Raw genomic sequence first — 17,669 nt, forward strand, 5'->3', positions numbered from 1 at the left:
ATAGGTTTGGGTAGATAAACCCTGGACAGAATTCCTGCATTTTACATGCTCAAATGCACTCATTCTCCTTTGACTTTCCTTAAATTCTCACAGTGCCTAAGAATGCTGTCTTCTGGGGGTCACTGATTGTCATGTCTTGCACTCCTGTGTTCTTGAGCTGCTCATTCTTACCCATAGGGCTTTTTCCAAGTACTCCAATAATCACTAGGATCATCTTTGTTCCAGTTTTCCATAATCATTCCTCTTCATGACAGTGTTCTTCATATTTTGCCATTTTCTCTCCTTGTTTCTTTTTTATGTTTCTGTCTGCTGGTAAGGCAATATCAATTAGCATGGTCTTGTTTGTCTTCTTTTCTATAATGACTATGTCTGGCCTGTTTGCCTGCACCATTCCATCTGTGACAATTGCCAGATCCCATAACATCTGAGCCTCTTCATTCTCTAGAGCACTTTCAATTCAATGGTTGTAATACTGTATCATTCCTTTAACTCCATACCTGCCACAAAGGCTCCAATGCAGATGCCTGGTGATCTCATTGTGTCTGTCTGTTCATATATTCTCTCTCAGACAGGTTCTTTCAGGGAGTCAATACATGCTCCACCAACTCTTCCTCTTTGAAACACATTCTGCAGTTTGGGGAGCACTTGTGTTGGTCAGTTTTGTTTTGAATGTAATTAAGCCCTAAGGACTGCTTTTGTGTACTCATAATGAGGCTCTCTCTCTCTTTTGATGTATCCTTCTACAAGCCATGACTTTGTTAAACACTTGTATAATAGTACTGAGGATCCCAAAGTACCTTACCAATATTAATTAATTTACAAGACTCTTGAGAGGTGGGTAAGTATTATTATCCTGACTTTGCCTAGTCTGTTACTTATTCTTTGGCTGCTGCTTTCTCTTTGTTTTGAGGAGTTGGTTTGAGAATACAAGGTCGGCAGATTCAATAACTCAAGAGGAAACTTTTGGTGGTGGGCAAGGAATTACTTGTAGAGTAAGTAATTAATCAGTATTTGTAAGGGTGGTCATTATATTTTTAGAAAATAAACTTTTTTATATGTTTTGTTATGCTGGAAGTTGGGTGAAACCTCACTGAAAGTGGTGGGTGTAAACAGCTGCCCTTCAAAATGTAAGAAACAATTAAACTCCTTTCTGGAATGGCATAGCTGACACAATAGGAGCTACCACTCAAAACACATTCAACACTATTCAGCAGTCCAAGCTACATGAGCAGAGGAGTTTCACTGAGGCCTGAATGCAAACACAGGGAGGTTGGGTATTGCCGAGGTGGACCTGTGCCTGTGGGCTTGTCTACATTACCCGCTGGATTGATGGGCCATGATCGATCCAGTGAGGGTCAATTTATAACGTCTAGTCTAGACATGCTAAATCAACCCTCAAGTGCTCTCCCGTCGACTCCGATAATCCACTAGGGCGAGAGGAAGAGTTGATGGGAGAGGGTCAGCCATTGACTTATCTCAGTGAAGACACCGCAGTAAGTAGATATAAGTATGTTGACTTCAGCTAAGTTATTCACGTAGCTGAAGTTGCGTAACTTAGATTGATCCCCCCCACCCCCACCCCAGTGTAGACCAGGCCTGTGTATGCAAAGAGAAACAGAAGAAACTCCCAGAGAAGCTGACAGAGAAGCAGCAGAAATCCAAGGAGACAGCCAGACCAAGCACTGGGAGCGTGGTCCAGAGAAAAAGCCTAGAAAGAGATTTTTTAACTGACTACATCACCAATTTCTCCTATTGGTAAAAGCCTTCAAGACCCCCAGATATTGGCTAATTGCTTGGGTCAATAGGATCATGTAGAAGCTGCAAGTCAACTATTGACATCCACTCCTCTAGCCTTACTCCACCGTGGGAACAATGTGAATTAAAATCATCACAGTAGACTGAAGGTCCTGAGAAGGTGGACAGAAGAGGAGTTGGTCAGTTGGCAGATGGAGATTTATAGACACCAATAAGAGTAATGTCTTTCACTTTTATAGCCTACCATTCAGTTACACCATTTAGACCTAATGATTAAACTGGAGTTGCTGGAATATGTTCCATGATGTAGGATGCCATCCTATGTTGCCTATGATGGAGATGAGAGACAACAGCAAAACCAGGAATTGATAGTTGAGTGTCAGTAGTAGAGTTTCAGAGTAGCAGCCGTTTTAGTCTGTATTCGCAAAAAGAAAAGGAGCACTTGTGGCACCTTAGAGACTAACAAATTTATTAAGAGCATAAGCTTTCGTGAGCTACAGCTCACTTCATCGGATGCATTTGGTGGAAAAAACAGAGGGGAGATTGATATACACACACAGAGAACATGAAACAATGGGTTTATCATACACACTGTAAGGAGAGTGATCACTTAAGATAAGCCATCATCAGCAGCAGGGGAGGGAAGGAGGAAAACCTTTCATGGTGACAAGCAAGGTAGGCTATTTCCAACAGTTAACAAGAATATCTGAGGAACAGTGGGAGGTGGGGTGGGGTGGGGGGGAGAAATACCATGGGGAAATAGTTTTACTTTGTGTAATGACTCATCCATTCCCAGTCTCTATTCAAGCCTAAGTTAATTGTATCCAGTTTGCAAATTAATTCCAATTCAGCAGTCTCTCGTTGGAGTCTGTTTTTGAAGCTTTTTTGTTGAAGGATAGCCACTCTTAGGTCTGTAATCGAGTGACCAGAGAGATTGAAGTGTTCTCCAACTGGTTTTTGAATAATTCTTGACGTCTGATTTGTGTCCATTCATTCTTTTACGTAGAGACGGTCCAGTTTGACCAATGTACATGGCAGAGGGGCATTGCTGGCACATGATGGCATATATCACATTGGTAGATGCGCAGGTGAACGTGCCTCCGATAGTGTGGCTGATGTGATTAGGCCCTCTGACGGTGTCCCCTGAATAGATATGTGGACAGAGTTGGCAACGGGCTTTGTTGCAAGGATAGGTTCCTGGGTTAGTGGTTCTGTTGTGTGGTGTGTGGTTGCTGGTGAGTATTTGCTTCAGATTGGGGGGCTGTCTGTAAGCAAGGACTGGCCTGTCTCCCAAGATCTGTGAGAGTGATGGGTCGTCCTTCAGGATAGGTTGTAGATCCTTGATGATGCATGGGAGAGGTTTTAGTTGGGGGCTGGAGGTGATGGCTAGTGGCGTTCTGTTATTTTCTTTGTTGGGCCTGTCCTGTAGTAGGTGACTTCTGGGTACTCTTCTGGCTCTGTCAATCTGTTTCTTCACTTCAGCAGGTGGGTATTGTAGTTGTAGGAATGCATGATAGAGATCTTGTAGGTGTTTGTCTCTGTCTGAGGGGTTGGAGCAAATGCAGTTATATTGTAGAGCTTGGCTGTAGACAATGGATCGTGTGGTATGATCTGGATGAAAGCTAGAGGCATGTAGGTAGGAATAGCGGTCAGTAGGTTTCCGATATAGGGTGGTGTTTATGTGACCATCGCTTATTAGCACCGTAGTGTCCAGGAAGTGGATCTCTTGTGTGGACTGGTCCAGGCTGAGGTTGATGGTGGGATGGAAATTGTTGAAATCATGGTGGAATTATTTCCTAAGGTAAGATGATGTGTGCTTCATGTTCTATGACCAGCTGGAGGAGGATATACCTCTTGGTCACTGAGATTCCCTCAATATTGAGGTGCAGCACCATGAAAGCTGACCCAATGCTAGGGTTTGTGATGTTGGCCCTCAAAAGAATCCCATTGGAGGCCTCCTTCTGGTGTATTTTTCTTTCACTGTTTATGATGCGAACTTGAGATCTTGTTTGTTTTACATTTTGTCTACTTTAGCTCAGCTTTTTGCTACTGATAGGGGGTTCCATATGAAGACAGTATACTTGCTCCCCTATATTAATGATATATGACTTAGAAGACTCACGTTACTATTAAGGGGCTTGATACTGCAACTTTTACTCATGTGACCATACTTTCCTGGGCACGTAGTTCCACTGAAGACCATCTTTGTCATGATTACTATTAAAGATACAGTCATGAGTGCAATTCAAGCAAGCAACACTAGCCATTCCCTCCCAGTATCTCAACCTTAGTGCCTTACAAACTTAGTACCCAAATTCAGATCTATGCAGCCATTAGATAATTTTTTAATAAGGTTAGACTGTGCCACAAGGACAGCTGCAAATAAGGGGTGATAAATGCTACACCACCCCAGGAACTGTAGTTCAGGAGCCACAGTCCCCTTTCTGCCCAGCCTCTTGTTCAAGGAGATAGTAGTTTGCTGCAATTTTATTAAAGTGTATGTTGAAATTTTATAAAACACAGGTTGAGAAAAGAGTGTCTATACATCTGGGTATAGTGCTTAGATTATCCACAAATACAAAGTTTGTTTTAAAAGTCATATGATACATATACTACACCACAGTCTCACCCTGTCTCAGCTTTGTTGGCTGGCACATTAGGAGCAGAGCCAAGGCTCACCCTATCCCTGCCTGCCTGCCCACCTACGTTGGGAAGAAGGGGAAGTAGTGAGCATACAGCGCCTCCCTCCCCTATCTGGACCCAAGATTTGGGTAGCCATCACAGGAGTAGAAAAGAAGATCTGACCCATAATGTGTAATAGCAATAATAATGTAGAATGTGGATAAGTGACTCTCAATAAATAATGTAGCATTGATTATTAGTTACATTAGTTTGTTACTGGGAAGATGTAACATAATGGTACATTCTGTTTTATCATTACCAATTCAGACAAAGGATTTAAATACATTAAAACAAATGGTTTCAGAGTAGCAGCCGTGTTAGTCTGTATTCGCAAAAAGAAAAGGAGTACTTGTGGCACCTTAGAGACTAACACATTTATTAGAGCATAAGCTTTCGTGAGCTACAGCTCACTTCTTATGCTCTAATAAATGTGTTAGTCTCTAAGGTGCCACAAGTACTCCTCTTCTTTTTATTAAAACAAATGTTAAGCTTTTTCTCATAGCCTGCATTTGTAGCTGCGCCTGACTGATTTGATGGTTCACTATGGCTACAGATTGGTGCTTTTACTACTGTTCCTCTTGTTATGCTGGTTTGGGTCTTGATTCAGGGAAAGCTCCCTGTTTAGGAAGGGTGCTTAGGTATGCCCAACCTTCAGCTGCCGCTCACGGAAGCTTATGCTCAGATAAACGTGTTCGTCTCTCAGGTGCCCCAAGTCCTCCTTTTCCTTTTTGCGACCGGTCATTACTAATACTGGGGCAATCAGTCCTAGTTCTCCGTTATTACGCGCGCCGGCCCCGCTGCGGCTGCGATTATTGCCGCTGAGGAAGCTGACTGTTGGCATCGCTTCCGCCGCCGCGTTCCGGCGACAGCTGTGGCGCTTGTGGCTCCGGTTCCTGCGGGCCCCGTTGCTGTCGTTCCTCACCCAGCTGTTGCGGCTGGCAGGGCTGCGGGGACGTTGCGGGCGCCAGCCCGGCTCTCGCCGTTCTGGCTGCTACCCCGCGTCCGGCTCTGCCGCTCCTTGCCCCCGCCCAGCTCTGAGCCCCGCCCCCTTCCCCTTTGACCCGGGTGCCTCCGCGTTCCGTCTTCCTCTTCCAAACCACGTGGGCGCGCTGGGCACTGCCGCGGGCTGTCCGCGGCGCCGCGATCGCAGCAGCGCCGAGGGGGCGGCCGGGCGGCAGCATGGCGAGCCAGCCGCACTCTCTCAGCTACGTGGGCTGCAACTTTTTGCGGCCGCGGCTGGTGCTGTCCACGCTGAGCGGGAGGCCGGTGAAAATCCGCAAGATCCGGGCGAAGGAGGAGAACCCCGGCCTCAGAGGTAGCGGGCGGCTTGCCTGGGCTGGGGGTGGCGTGCAGAGGGGTTGGGCGGGAGAGGAGGGTTTTTTGGGGGAGTGGGGGGCTTGGAGCGGGGCGGGGCAGTGATTTGGGGGAGGGTGGGACGGGTTTGTGTGATGGAAACAATCTGAATCTGGGGTCGGTGTTGGGGGGAGGAGCGGTTGTTTTTAAAGGAGGCACTAGATCCGAAGTGCGGTTTGTTTTCGTTCATAACTCGCTTGGGAGGCGGGAGCAGATGTGGCTTCTTCCTCCAGACAGGGAGCATGGGTCGCTCACCACTCTGTCAGGGATTTGCCTGGTGTTCTTGGACCAGGAGCTGAACTCCATGTTGTTGGTTCCCCTAAAGGGCTTGCCCCCAGTTACACTCTGAAGCCGTTTCCCGAGAGCATGCTTGATGTACGATATCTACCTTTGACAGAGTCCTAAGAGTAGGTAGAAAAAAAGAAAAGAAAACGCGTTGGCAGCAATGCCATATTTTGCTGTGCCAGTGAGGTTCTTTGAATTGAACTGCTCTCCTAGTGCTACACCTGTGAATAACAGGAGTATGTTCCCAGGGTTTATTGCAGATCCCAAAGTGAAAATTGTTTTAAAGTTTGAAATAAGATTGTCCAGGAAACTACTAAAAGCTTGATTGGAGCAAGCTTTGGCAAGCCAAGCAGGCCCATTTCTGAACTGGTGGGTCTGGGTGGACCAGCTATATGTCCAGTCCCTTTATCGGTACGGTGTAATGGTGGGCATTGATGGATATACTCTCTCTGGCCCCATGCACTGCAGTTAGTCTCTTGTGAAATGTTTTAACGAATTGCTGAATTGAGATGCAGCTGCTCTGAAACACAGGTTTCAGAGTAGCAGCCGTGTTAGTCTGTATTCGCGAAAAGAAAAGGAGTACTTGTGGCACCTTAGAGACTAACAAATTTATTTGAGCATAAGCTTTCGTGAGCTACAGCTCACTTCATCGGATGCATTCGGTGGAAAATACACTGGGGAGATTTATATACACACACAGAGAACATGAAACAATGGGTTTTATCATACACACTGTAAGGAGAGTGATCACTTAAGATGAGCCATCACCAGCAGCACGAGGGGGGGGGGAGGAGGAAAACCTTTCATGGTGACAAGCAAGTAGGCTATGTTACACTGAAACACAGTGTAAGTCACAGGAAATAGATGCAGGTATCATGACTACTTGTAAGGGACAAAGGCATTTTACTAATGATGTGAAATATTAAAGACCCTTAATCATGTGTTCAGTATTTTTATATATAAAGCTTATTCCCCAATATGATTCTATTTAGTACAAATATAAGGAATTTGACCCTTAAATCTTATGCATCTTCTCTTGGACTTCTCTCCAGGAATAGAGGGTGAACACTTGTAGCTGGCCCTGTATTTTTGGCAGCAGCTTATCTTGCAGTGTTTCCTGATCTGTTAATCTGAAAGAGCTCAATGTAAATTATTTGGCCAGCAGGTTTCCTCATCAATCTAAACCTTTTGACTTCTGCCAATGTCATTTCTAGAGCTGAACTGCAGTTATTTGCATACCAAGGGAGAGTGCTTTTTTTTGACCAGGGACCTGTTAGTGATGATGCCATATACATTGCTGAGTTCTGAATTAACTCTTAACCCCAGGGGTTAAGAGAGCAGGGTGTCGCTGTGCACAGTTCAAGGAAAACATCTAGCAGGGTTCAAACACCCCCCTCTGCTTGCCCCTCTCCAGCCAGCATTAAGATGTATTTAAAATGAGGTAGGAAATAATCTAGAAAATAGTAAACTGCTATTGAATAAGGCTGGGATTTTTTGTAGGAGTCTAAAATACGGAGATGTCCAACTTCAACTGAAATTCACTGGAATTAGAGCATCTAGGTCCTTTAGGTTTCTTTGAAAGTCCTGTCCTAAATCAGTGGATGGCTGCCACTTGGAATACTGTGTTCAGTTCTGGTCCCCTTAACTCAAAAAAGATACAGAAGAGATAAAAGGGACCCAAGTCAGGCTTGGTCTACACTACAGAGTTAGGTTGACCTAAGGTAGTTTACCTCAATCTAACTGTGTCAGTGTTTACACTAGAATGCTGCTTCTGCCAAAATAAGTGGCCTGCCACACCAACGTCGTAACTCCACCTCTGCGAAAGATGTAGTGCTTATGTTGATGCAGTTATGACCAGGCAGTGTCCCTGTAGACACTGCATTACTTAGGTGGGCTGTTGGCTGTCAATTTCACTCAGCAAAGCCTCACAACTGGAATTTTGAAATTGACAAGAAAGGCTGGTAGGCTCCCTACTGTGAAATTGAGCCCCACATCAGGCTGACAGCCCCACTTCAATTGGTGCAAGCACTCCTGGTGAGGATGCACACCACTGGCAGAAGAAAGGTAGTGTGAATACCAACAGCCAGTTGAATTAATGCTGTGGCTGTAGGTCCACCTAAATTAAGTCAGTTTAATTTTGTAGTGAAGCAAGCCCTAAGAGATGTTTTAGAGGTGCTGTGCATTGTGTGGTGACAAAGCAGGAGAAAAAGGGGAGAGGGAAAGAATCAGAGGGCTTCCATGGGATGCAGTGGACCCCCATTTCCTTGTCTCTCTCCTTATCATGAGAATTGTCATAGATGGCCTTGAAGTGGGGAATTCCCTGTGATTGTGCAATGAATTTAAATGCCTTTATGTTCTTCAGTGGGGTAGCATTTGACCCTTATGATATATGGGTCCCCCTCTTCCAATGAACTAGTCCTTTTGGTCACGCAAACTTCATCAGATTGCCGTCAGAATCCTCTGTCATCTTCCAAGCATCTTCAGTCATAGACCAAATTGGAGCCAGGTTACCCCTCCCAGTGATCTTGTTCACTCTGTCTCACTGCCCTCTCCTCTGGGCCATTGGTTAGCTCTGCCCTTTTAGGCAATGGAAGATCATTCTGTCCGTTCTGTGGCTTTTGCTGCTGCAGAGAGATCAATTGATACTGTAGAGGAAAGGAGAAGATGCCAAGAATGAAGTGGCATGGGTGATTCTAACCCCCTGATTAAACAGTACACAGACCTTGCTCGCTAGAATTGCCAGATCTGGGGATGGCTTGCCTCTAAGTAGGACTGGGTGCTCCAGGAACCATTCAGATTCTGGATCAAATGGTCCCACTCATTGACTGCTGGTGCCAGAACCTAGTCCTGCATGCCTCTTGCTTGTTCAGGCTGTGTGTCTGCTTCCCGTTCTCAACCATTTTAATTGGTCCTCTTTCACTGTTTGCTGTCCTCTTCCCTCAGGCCAAATAGCTGCAGCTAGCTGTGAAGATAATGGAAATAAATCCATCTACTAAAGATTTCAAAAAGCTTTCCACAATGTGTATAGCTTTAAGAGTGAACTCTGAGCTGGTTAGGGCAGGAACCCCTCTCCGTTTTTGTACAGCACTATGTACATCTATGGCACTGTAGAAATGATTTTTTAAAAAAAAAAATCTAATTCCAGTCGAATATTTTAGGATTTCTTTGCATTGGCAGTCCCTGAGAAATGAGTTTATTGGAGGGTTTTTCAGTCTAGTTCCGGGTGTAAATTACAATAGACACCATCCTAATTGTTATCATAGTTATCACCATCATAGTTGTTACAATAGACATCATCATAGCTATTTAACACCCTTGTTCAATGAATGAATGAATGTTCATCAAGAGTAAGCTACCCCCTCTCCCAGAAACTCAGTTCCTCGTGTGTCAGGGTTCAAGTACATGAGCAGAGCTGTGTGGGGAAGCCTGCACAGCCACGTTGTGAGTTCAGTCCTTGAGGGGGCCATTTGGGGGATGGGTCCTGCTTTGAACAGGGGTTTGGACTAGATGACCTCCTGAGGTCCCTTCCAACCCTGATATTCTATGATTCTATAGTATGTTTGATTCTATAGAAAACTTCAGTCTACAGGGTGGTTAAGTCTGTACCTGTCATGACCAACAGGTCTTAAACCTGGATCAATTCAGTTCCCGGTCAACTATTGGCTCCCTACTCCCACTCAGCAGCTCACTACTGATTGATCATGAAATCTGAAGCTCCTCTGGGAGGCCTTTCCTGGGTCCTGAGTGAGCTATGATTGGTGAGGACTAATTATTTAAACCCAAAGACAGACAGACAGCTGCAGCGGCACAGGAGCTAGCAAACAGAGCTCTAAACAGGGGAGTTTGAGTGGGAGTTTGCAAGGGGAGTTTGTATTGTGGTGCTTGTTTGCGGTTTGCTTTTGCTGGGGGGTGTGTGGTCTTTTTGGTGTGGCTTGTGTTTCCCAGATTAACAGGATTTAGGTGGGAAGGCGATGACAGATACAAAGGCAGCTGTGGGAGTGACTCCTGTAGTGAAAGACACATTGAGGATGACTGGATGTGGAAGCTGTGGTATGTACATGATCCTGGAGGGGGGAACCTGTAAGAGTTTTTTCTGCATGAAATGTCGTCTGATAGAGCTGATGGAGGAAAAGATCCGAGGTTTGGAGATGCAGGTGGAAAGTCTGGTTGAGTTTAGGAAGGGGTTTGAGCAGATGATGGAGCAAAGATATGAGGTATCTGAATGGAAAAGCTCAGACTCACAGATGGAAGCAGGGCTGGGGAATTTTGAGGAGAGATTGGATGAGGAAAGTGGTCAGTGGAAACATGTGACTCAAAGAACCAGGCAGAGAAAAAGACGGGCTAGTGAAGGAGAAATAGAGCTTAGGAACAGGTTTGCAGAGTTGGAAAATGAAGAAGGGGCTCAGCAGGTATTTGTTGAAGGTGGAAGGGTAAGGAAGAAGAGACGAGCGGCTAGTCCTATAGAAAAAGGGGAAGAGTCAAGGGAGACTACACCAAATATGAGCCCCAGGAGGATACAGGATGGGTTGAAGAGGATTGTAAGGGAAAATAGGAATGGAAAGAACTTGCAGCCAGAGGGAACAGGGGAGAGACTGGAGAATAGCACTGTCACCAGGAAAAGGCAGGTCTATGTGATCGGGGACTCTTTATTGAGAAGAATAGACAGGCCTGTAACTAGAGCTGATCCTGAGAATAGAAGAGTGTGCTGTCTTCCGGGTGCTAAGATACGGGATGTAGACCTGAGGTTGAAAAGGATCCTAAAGGGAGCGGGAAAGAATCCCCTAATTATCCTTCATGTGGGAACAAATGATACAGCCAGATTCTCGCTGGAAAGTATCAAGGGAGACTATGCTAGGCTGGGGAAGACACTTAAGGAAATTGAGGCTCAGGTGATCTTTAGCGGGATCCTTCCTGTTCCTAGAGAAGGGCAACAAAGGTCTGACAAGATTATGACTGTCAACAGATGGCTTAGGCAGTGGTGCTATAAGGAGGGCTTTGGGATGTATGGCCACTGGGAGGCATTCACGGACAGAGGTCAATTCTCTCGGGATGGACTTCATCTGAGTAGGGAAGGAAATAGACTTCTAGGATGGAGGCTGGCACAACTGATAAAGAGAGCTTTAAACTAGGAATTGGGGGGAGATGGATGGGAGATGTCCAGAAAATCTCCACGCCAGATTTTAGCATTGAGAGGGAAGAAGATGAAGTAAGAATGGATACAGCCGTGGGTAGGAGAATGTATATAAGGAGCGAGGGCGGTGTGGATACTAGTCTAATAGGTTATACTGGCTGTAGAATGACTGTGCCTAATAGGGTACAAAATGTGAGCAAGTCCAAACAGCAAAAATTAAGATGTTTGTACACCAATGCGAGGAGTCTAGGTAACAAAATGGAGGAACTAGAGCTACTGGTGCAGGAAGTGAAACCAGATATTATAGGGATAACAGAAACATGGTGGAATAGTAGTCATGACTGGACTACAGGTATTGAAGGGTTTGTGCTGTTTAGGAAAGACAGAAACAAAGGTAAAGGGGTTGGAGTAGCACTGTATATCAATGATGAGGTAGAATGTAAAGAAATAAGAAGCGATGCAATGGATAAGACAGAGTCCGTCTGGGCAAAAATTACATTGGGGAAGAAAACTAGTAAAGCCTCTCCTACGATAGTGCTTGGGGTGTGCTATAGACCTCCGGGATCTAATTTGGATATGGATAGAGCCCTTTTTAATATCTTTAATCAAGTAAATACTAATGGAAACTGCGTGATCATGGGAGACTTTAACTTCCCAGATATAGACTGGAGGACCAGTGCTAGTAATAATAATAGGGCTCAGATTTTCCTAGATGCGATAGCTGATAGATTCCTTCATCAAGTAGTTGCTGAACCGACTAGAGGGGATGCCATTTTAGATTTAATTTTGGTGAGTAGCGAGGTCCTCATAGAAGAAATGGTTGTAGGGGACAATCTTGGCTCAAGTGATCATGAGCTAATTCAGTTCAAACTAAATGGAAGGATTAACAAAAATAAATCTGCAACTAGGGTTTTTGATTTCAAAAGGGCTGACTTTCAAAAATTAAGGAAATTAGTTAGGGAAGTGGATTGGACTAAAGAACTTATGGATCTAAAGGTAGAGGAGGCCTGGGATTACTTTAAATCAAAACTGCAGAAGCTATCGGAAGGCTGTATCCCAAGAAAGGGGAAAAAATTCATAGGAAGGAGTTGTAGACCAAGCTGGATGAGCAAGCATCTTAGAGAGGTGATTATGAAGAAGCAGAAAGCATACAGGGAGTGGAAGATGGGAGGGATCATCAAGGAAAGCTACCTAATTGAGGTCAGAAGATGTAGGGATAAAGTGAGAGAGGCTAAAAGTCGAGTAGAGTTGGACCTTGCAAAGGGAATTAAAACCAATAGTAAAAGGTTCTATAGCCATATAAATAAGAAGAAAACTAAGAAGGAAGAAGTGGGGCCGCTTAACACTGAGGATGGAGCGGAGGTTAAAGATAATCTAGGCATGGCCCAATATCTAAACAAATACTTTGCCTCAGTCTTTAATAAGGCTAAAGAGGATCTTGGGGATAATGGTAGCATGACAAATGGGAAGGAGGATATAGAGGTAGATATTACCGTATCAGAGGTAGAAGCGAAACTGAAACAGCTTAATGGGACTAAATCGGGGGGGCCCAGATAATCTTCATCCAAGAATATTAAAGGAATTGGCACCTGAAATTGCAAGCCCATTAGCAAGAATTTTTAATGAATCTGTAAACTCAGGAATAGTACCGAATGATTGGAGAATTGCTAATATAGTTCCTATTTTTAAGAAAGGAAAAAAAAGTGATCCGGGTAACTACAGGTCAGTTAGTTTGACATCTGTAGTATGCAAGGTCCTGGAAAAAATTTTGAAGGAGAAATTAGTTAAGGATATTGAAGTCAATGGTAAATGGGACAAAATACAACATGGTTTTACAAAAGGTAGATCGTGCCAAACCAACCTGATCTCCTTTTTTGAAAAAGTAACAGATTTTTTAGATAAAGGAAATGCAGTGGATGTAATTTATCTAGATTTCAGTAAGGCATTTGATACCGTGCCACATGGGGAATTATTAGTTAAATTGGAGAAGATGGCGATCAATATGAACATCAAAAGGTGGATACGGAATTGGTTAAAGGGGAGACTGCAATGGGTCCTACTGAAAGGCGAACTGTCAGGTTGGAGAAAGAAAAGGAGTACTTGTGGCACCTTAGAGACTAACAAATTTATTAGAGCATAAGCTTTCGTGAGCTACAGCTCACTTCATCGGATGCATTTGGTGGAAAAAACAGAGGAGAGATTTATATACACACACACAGAGAACATGAAACAATGGGTTTATCATACACACTGTAAGGAGAGTGATCACTTAAGATAAGCCATCACCAACAGCAGGGGGGGGAAGGAGGAAAACCTTTCATGGTGACAAGCAGGTAGGCTAATTCCAGCAGTTAACAAGAATATCAGAGGAACAGTGGGGGGTGGGGTGGGAGGGAGAAATACCATGGGGAAATAGTTTTACTTTGTGTAATGACTCATCCATTCCCAGTCTCTATTCAAGCCTAAGTTAATTGTATCCAGTTTGCAAATTAATTCCAATTCAGCAGTCTCTCGTTGGAGTCTGTTTTTGAAGCTTTTTTGTTGAAGTATAGCCACTCTTAGGTCTGTGATCGAGTGACCAGAGAGATTGAAGTGTTCTCCAACTGGTTTTTGAATGTTATAATTCTTGACGTCTGATTTGTCAGATGTCAAGAATTATAACATTCAAAAACCAGTTGGAGAACACTTCAATCTCTCTGGTCACTCGATCACAGACCTAAGAGTGGCTATCCTTCAACAAAAAAGCTTCAAAAACAGACTCCAACGAGAGACTGCTGAATTGGAATTAATTTGCAAACTGGATACAATTAACTTAGGCTTGAATAGAGACTGGGAATGGATGAGTCATTACACAAAGTAAAACTATTTCCCCATGGTATTTCTCCCTCCCACCCCACCCCCCACTGTTCCTCTGATATTCTTGTTAACTGCTGGAATTAGCCTACCTGCTTGTCACCATGAAAGGTTTTCCTCCTTCCCCCCCCTGCTGTTGGTGATGGCTTATCTTAAGTGATCACTCTCCTTACAGTGTGTATGATAAACCCATTGTTTCATGTTCTCTGTGTGTGTGTATATAAATCTCTCCTCTGTTTTTTCCACCAAATGCATCCGATGAAGTGAGCTGTAGCTCACGAAAGCTTATGCTCTAATAAATTTGTTAGTCTCTAAGGTGCCACAAGTACTCCTTTTCTTTTTGCGAATACAGACTAACACGGCTGCTACTCTGAAACCTGTCAGGTTGGAGGGAGGTTACCAGTGGAGTTCCTCAGGGATCGGTTTTGGGACCAATCTTGTTTAATCTTTTTATTACTGACCTTGGCACAAAAAGTGGGAGTGTGCTAATAAAGTTTGCAGATGATACAAAGCTGGGAGATATTGCCAATTCGGAGAAGGATCGGGATATTATACAGGAGGATCTGGATGACCTTGTAAACTGGAGTAATAGTAATAGGATGAAATTTAATAGTGAGAAGTGTAAGGTTTTGCATTTAGGGATTAATAACAAGAATTTTAGTTATAAGTTGGGGACGCATCAATTAGAAGTAACGGAAGAGGAGAAGGACCTTGGAGTATTGGTTGATCATAGGATGACTATGAGCTGCCAATGTGATATGGCTGTGAAAAAAGCTAATGCGGTTTTGGGATGCATCAGGAGAGGCATTTCCAGAAGGGATAAGGAGGTTTTAGTACCGTTATACAAGGCACTGGTGAGACCTCACCTAGAATACTTTGTGCAGTTCTGGTCTCCCATGTTTAAAAAGGATGAATTCAAACTGGAGCAGGTACAGAGAAGGGCTACTAGGATGATCCGAGGAATGGAAAACTTGTCTTATGAAAGGAGACTTAAGGAGCTTGGCTTGTTTAGCCTAACTAAAAGAAGGTTGAGGGGAGATATGATTGCTCTCTATAAATATACCAGGGGGATAAATATAGGGGAGGGAGAGGAATTATTTAAGCTCAGCACCAATGTGGACACAAGAACAAATGGGTATAAACTGGCCACCAGGAAGTTTAGACTTGAAATCAGACGAAGGTTTTTAACCATCAGAGGAGTGAAGTTTTGGAATAACCTTCCAAGGGAAGCAGTGGGGGCAAAAGATCTATCTGGTTTTAAGATTCTACTTGATAAATTTATGGAGGAGATGGTATGATGGGATAATGGGATTTTGGTAAGTAATTGATCTTTAAATATTCAGGGTAAATAGGCCAAATCCCCTGAGATGGGATATTAGATGGATGGGATCTGATTTACTATAGAAAATTCTTTCCTGGGTATCTGGCTGGTGAATCTTGCCCATGTGCTCAGGGTTTAGCTGATTGCCATATTTGGGGTCGGGAAGGAATTTTCCTCCAGGGCAGATTGGAGAGGCCCTGGAGGTTTTTTTGCCTTCCTCTGTAGCATGGGGCATGGTTGACTGGAGGGAGGCTTCTCTGGTCCTTGAAGTTTTGAACCATGATTTAAGGACTTCAATAGCTCAGACATGGGTGTGGTTTTTCATAGGAGTGGGTGGGTGACATTCTGTGGTCTGCGCTGTGCAGGAGGTCGGTCTAGATGATCAGAATGGTCCCTTCTGACCTTAGTATCTATGAATCTATGAAAGAGGCTCAGGAAGTTGTTGGCATAACTGGGCTCTACCTGGTTGCTACATTGGTCTTGCCTGACATCCTGTCTTGTTCCTGATCCTTGCCCCTTGTCACCGGTTCTGACCCTTGGCTTGATTCCTGCTCCAACCACTGTACGCAGCCACTTATGTCCCAGCTCCAACAGTATCTGTCAAAACCACCAAATTCTCAAAGGTTATTACTCAGGTTGAATGCTATGATACTATTTAACTATGTTATTACCCCAGTCACATGGTTGGTAGGAGGTAGAGCAGGGGTTCTCAACCTTTTTTTATGCTATAAAAACTCCCTGGCCCACTTGTGCCACAACTGTTTTTCTGCATATAAAAGCCAGGACCAGCATAAGGGGTAGCAAGCAGGGACAGCTGCCTGGGGCCTCACGCCACAGGGGGCCCTATGAAGCTAAGTTGCTTAGAGAACAGGAGTAGTTGTGGCACCTTAGAGACTAACAAATTTATCTGAGCATAAGCTTTCGTGAGCTACAGCCGACTTCATTGGAATTCATTGGCATTCAGTGGAAAATACAGTGGGAAGATTTATACACACACACAGAGAACATGAAACAATGGGTGTTACCATACACACTGTAACGAGAGCGATCAGGTAAGGTGAGCTGTTACCAGCAGGAGACAGTGTGTATGGTAACACCCATTGTTTCAAGTTGTCTGTGTATATAAAATCTCCCCATTGTATTTTCCACTGCATGCATCTGATAAAGCTTATGCTCAAATAAATGTGTTAGTCTCTAAGGTGCCACAAGTCCCCCTGTTCTTTTTGCAGATACAGACTAACACGGCTGCTGCTCTGAAACCTGTCATTGAGTTGCTTCAGCTTCAGTCCTTGGCCTCTGGGCCCCAGGCTTCAGTCCCATGAGGTGGGGCTTCGGCTTTCTGCCCTGGGCCCCAGCTAGTCTAATGCCAGCCCTGCTTGGCGGACCCCCTGAAACCTGCTCACAGCCCCCCCAGGGGTCCCCGGTCCTCCGATGTAGCTTTCGCCACTCCTTTTAACAAGATACGGTATGTATTTATTTATTTTTGGCCACGGTGGATTAATACTTGAATTGTGATTAATGCACGAAAAGTTTTCAAATGAAAAACAAAGAATTTGCGTTGGTATTTGCAATCCCTTTTATTTGATTTTCATGACTGAATATTTGTGCAAGTGAAATCTTGTCTGCAAGGCTGTTCTCAGAAAAGATTGTAAATATTCCCATAAACACACATTCACCCTGGAAATCACCACAGTGCCATCTTGAAAGCTTTGTGAGTGTAAGAGTCATCAAAGCTGAGAATGGAACCAAAAACATGTGATAGCAACTATCTACAGCATGTAAATATTGATTAATTATAGTGAATAATTGGGACAGTAGTTGTGGCAAATAGTTAATGGTTTATGCAACCACTTCGATCAGTAGATTAAGTAATTCAGTAAAAAGCAAAACATGGTCACAGTTTAAAAAGGAGCTATATTAATTTAATGACATATTAGCTAGAGTTGTACAGCCTGCTCACAATTAAGAGGATGGTTTTACTTTTTAAAACTGACTGGATTTTAAGTTTTCAACATAGTTTCAGGTTCTACACTTGTTCCTGAGTTTCCCTTCATATGGGATGGATTGGCTATATTCACTTTAAAAAAACAAAACAAAACTCTTCTTTCCTCCTTGTTTCTGTTTAAGAGAGTGCACAACTGGGAAATTGAGCAACTAAGTCTGTGCAAAGTGCTGTAATGCAGAGTAAACAAATGGAAAGTAGGTGGGAAAAATAAATATTTTTCTCTAATCTTTATTATTGTCACTTCAGGTGTTGTTTGTAGAAACAGCAGATAAAAACTTTCCAGC

At 43.8% G+C, this 17,669-nt stretch overlaps 1 protein-coding gene across 3 annotated transcripts in view; it reads left to right on the plus strand.

Annotated features, from left to right (window-relative positions):
- The first annotated feature begins 5,474 nt into the window (after nucleotides 1–5,474).
- Nucleotides 5,475–17,669, plus strand: part of RCL1 (RNA terminal phosphate cyclase like 1) — a 53,223-nt gene continuing 41,028 nt past the window's right edge. Inside the window, exon 1 of one of the 3 annotated variants that reach the window (XM_038402909.2) lies at nucleotides 5,475–5,752. In XM_038402909.2, the coding sequence (XP_038258837.1) occupies nucleotides 5,617–5,752 (136 nt within the window). In that variant the 5' untranslated portion in view covers nucleotides 5,475–5,616. Of the gene's footprint in view, nucleotides 5,753–16,768; nucleotides 16,846–17,669 lie in introns of those variants that run through there. The other 2 variants (XM_043514742.1, XM_043514743.1) reach the window with 2 other exon arrangements.

This window comes from Dermochelys coriacea, chromosome 5 (assembly GCF_009764565.3).
Source record: "Dermochelys coriacea isolate rDerCor1 chromosome 5, rDerCor1.pri.v4, whole genome shotgun sequence".
Classification (NCBI taxonomy): Eukaryota; Metazoa; Chordata; order Testudines; family Dermochelyidae; genus Dermochelys; species Dermochelys coriacea.